The sequence below is a fragment of the Pinus tabuliformis genome, chromosome 2_1, assembly GCF_031772625.1.
Source record: "Pinus tabuliformis cultivar Carrire ecotype Pingquan chromosome 2_1, CPIR1, whole genome shotgun sequence".
NCBI classification, from domain to species: domain Eukaryota; kingdom Viridiplantae; phylum Streptophyta; class Pinopsida; order Pinales; family Pinaceae; genus Pinus; species Pinus tabuliformis.
Window position 1 is genome coordinate 493,251,864 of NC_142299.1, and position 3,894 is coordinate 493,255,757.

Consider the following 3,894-nt stretch of genomic DNA (forward strand, 5'->3'; position numbering starts at 1 on the left):
ATAAGCAACTATTCTATGGCTGATTCGCTGGAACAAATATGGCCACCAGTGACCACAAAACATTATAGGAGTTTTCACAAAATATAGGCGGTTGCAAATATTTCCTGCCAAACTATTTGCAAATAACGTAATCAGAAGATAGTATTCAAAAAGCTGTAGACATCGAAATACAACAAAAGCTGGACAAATACATCACCGTCTCTAAATGCATTCACTTCACCGTAGTTAAATAAGATTATATACAATATGCATAATGACATTTTACCATAAAGATTCAAATCAACAAATATTAGAATCTAGTATTTCCCCCAAAATAGTGCAAATTCAACAAAACGAATATAGGTTCGAGCAGTTGAAAGCCCCATGGTTTTAGTTTAAAACGAGTAAAAAATTTCGAGAGGTACTGAATAGAATCCAGTGAAACTGGGCAAATAATATAATATCCCACAATGCCTTTTGAAGGGATTGGTTCTGTTTTCCTATTCTATTCGAGAATGAGAGAATATCCAATTAGTCATGTCTCTCACTGTACACAGGCTTGATTGGTCATTAAACATGAATAAAGATAAATATTCATATCATCCAGAACTGTATGAACCAGACAGACTTAGGATGTAAATTGCTCCAGCCCCATATACCTTAGAGAGTGAGCGGTATGCTCATCTGATTGATGTATCCTCATAAGTCTCTGCTGTATATCTCGGAATGCAGGAACATCAAATGCTTGTGAAATCATATCTCTCAATGATGGGTCCTCTGAGAAATTGATCAGAGCTTCAGCAGCATTGTCTTTGAGCTCTTCTGATTCATTCTGCAACAATGACAGAAGTATGGGGACAGCCCCAGCCTCTGTTAATGCTAGTCTGTCAGCACGATCATAACTCAATTGTGCAACAACACCAGATGCCTTCTCTCTAACATCATCATTCTCATCCTCCAACAGTCTCAGAAGTAGAGGGATTGCACCTGAAGCTCTGACAACAGAGACAGAATGTTTGTAGCTAGAGAGATCCCATACAACATCCGCTGCTGCAGCTTTTGCTTCAACATTGGAACCTTGTAGTATCCTCACTAAGTGCTCCGCAATGGCTATAGCATTCTCTTCTGCAACTGCCAAAATACAAAAGACATCTTCAACAATTTCTTTCCCCTGGGGATTGGTTCCTTCAAGCAATTCCACAAAGAGGGGAATGGCACCAGCCTGAGCAACGGGCCTAAGATAATCAACATGGGCCGATATTATTCCAAGAGCATTCCCGGCAACAAGCTTTGCAGCCAAATCATTTTCTTTTAGCAGCTCAATCAAAACAGGAATAGCACCTGCATTCACAAGCATCCTTCTGACCCTTCTGGTGACTCCTAGCTGTCCAATTGCCTGAGCTACCCTGACTCTAGATGCAATCCTGCCTAATTTAGCTGACTGGATTAACATGGGGATTCCACCCAAACTAGCTATTTCTCGTCGAATGTCCTTCAAGTGTGTTAATGAAGTCAATATTTCTGCAGCGATTTTCTTTACATCATCTGGGGATGAAGCTATAAGATTCGTTATTACTTGTGCTCCACTCCTAGCAAGAATTACTTGATTACTCTGTGTACATACGACAAGCTCCCTCAAAGCCTTGACCACCACCCTCTGCATTCTCCCTTCAGATTCTAGCAAGAGCCTTACAAGGATGGGAATAGTTCCAGAATCGCCAATAGTAGAGCTCAAAAGATCCCCTCTGCGTGCAAGCCTTCCCAAGCAAAAAGCAGCTGTCTCTTGAACGGATGGAGACCCACCACTGGAAGGGAGACAGAGAAGGGCAATCAAATGTGGCACTGTTTGTTCTAAAATGTATTCCGGAGCAAACTTTGATATTCTTCCAAGCGTAATTGTGGCTCTAATTTGCACTAATTCCCTACCAGAATTCAACAATTTTACAAAGATCTTAACTCCCTGTTCCCAAGCCCACTGCTCGGTGCAATCTTTATCATGTGAAATTGCAGATAAAATCGTCGAGACCACCCCGATATCAACTTCAGGCGACTCATCTTGATCCACTGTTCCAAGCTCTGTGTTCTGTAAGTCTCCCATAATGATTCCCAAGGGTTTTTCCGTTGCCAGCCAAGAAAGATGAAATTTCGAACTGGTTATTCTGTAACCACAGCAATCACCAAAATCGTTTCAAATTTTATGACCTCAATTAACTAATTCCTGAACTTCCATGATCTCTACTGCGAAATTTAAAAAAACTGGATAACATAAATCAGATGCATATGAGGAAACGCTCCATCAGTAATTTTTCCTCAAATTCAACTCATCGACAAAATATAGGGTTCCAAAGACAGAAAATTTATCGGAAAGAAATCCGAAAACACCAAACGGCACATAAAATTAAATTCTCGCCAAAGCCAATTGCCCAAATCACAACCTCCCAGGACTCACTAAAGATCTATATTAAAAGGCCTTAAACAAACAAACCCTTAGAATAAAGAGGAAAAAACCTGAACGGTATGGGACGGAATCTCTTCCAATAGTTTAGCTACCAAAAACCCTTAAGCTGGATCAGAAAAGCTGCAACTGGGCCAAATCAAGATTGGATATGGTCAATTCAACTAAACTTAAGACTGCAGGAAGAAGGAGCTGCTAAAGGGTTTGGCATAGCTTTTCTTCGCACCGACTAATTAAAACCTGAATCATTTCATTCCTGGGAACCAAATGGATCGGTATATGAATGATCTATTCAACACCCTCCCAGACTGTCTAGCGTATGAAATTTCAGAAATAAAATACCTACACTTGAATAGATTTCTTCCCTCCTTAAGATTTAGGGTTTAGGTTCTCGAAAATTATTTCTGTAAACACAAAAAGAATGAGGGCTGATTAAGAACAAAACTGAAAATACCTGGTGTGGTGTGTTTCTAGCCCGGAGATTTCTTCCAGTTGTTGGGTTATTTCGGCCTATCAAAAATTCAAATTTATGTGCCAATTAATGTAATCCCGATGAATTTCATTTACTCCAGTCCGCCGAACACGCATGGATGAAGTATTGCATATATTACGGCAGAACAATCTCGCGGTTCGTAAGGGAAAATTCGTCGATCTTATTGCCTGGACTGCCGGAATGAATAATTGCTCTCCAGAAATATCACGCGATTAAACTAGGAATATCGTATCCACAGAACTTTTATAACAAAGCACTGCCACAAATTTTCTTTCAGATTCATTAATTGGGCCGACGCGTACGCCAAATGAGGAGAATATTGAGATACCTACTTCGAAGAATTTGTGAAGTGGCAGAACATCAGATATATAGGGTTGCGATGAAGACGTAATTTTGTTTATCAGCGGATTTTGTTAACGAATAATTTTTTTTGCCATAAAATATTGAGAAATTATATTAAGGTAATTTGGTATATCGGGAGGGTTATGTGTTTAGTAGATGCTAAATAATTTTAAATGTTTGTTTAATTAAAAAATAGAAAAAAAAATAAAAATAAAAATAAAAATTATAGTGGTAATGAGTGGAAACATTTAAATGTTGGTTCAATTAATAATAAGATATTAAAGTAATATAAATTAAATTGTTATATTTTGATTTTGTGAATAGGCTTTGTTACAATACCATGGGTTATCAATACCGCATGCCCAAAAACTATAACTTATTTCACAACCAGAATATTTTATAACAATATGACAAGATTCTTAACCATGGATATTTACTCCCATTTTACCGTGGATATTATTAAGTTGTAATTTAATTAGACTTTGTTACAATACCATGGCTTACCAATGCCACATGCTCAAAAAAACAACTAATTTCACAATCAAAATATTTTAGAACGACATGAAAATATTACTAACCATGGATATTCACCCCCACCTTACCATGGATATTATTAACTTGTAAA

At 37.9% G+C, this 3,894-nt stretch overlaps 1 protein-coding gene across 1 annotated transcript; it reads right to left on the minus strand.

Annotated features, from left to right (window-relative positions):
- Positions 1 to 273: 273 nt before the first annotated feature.
- LOC149201090 (uncharacterized) lies at positions 274 to 3,282 on the minus strand. Its single transcript, XM_089402855.1, has 2 exons — positions 2,889 to 3,282; positions 274 to 2,138 (listed from the first exon to the last, which is right to left on the minus strand). The coding sequence occupies exon 2, from the start codon at positions 2,075 to 2,077 to the stop codon at positions 608 to 610; it is 1,470 nt and encodes a 489-aa protein (XP_089258981.1). The 5' UTR covers positions 2,078 to 2,138; positions 2,889 to 3,282; the 3' UTR covers positions 274 to 607.
- Between the last annotated feature and the right edge of the window lie 612 nt (positions 3,283 to 3,894).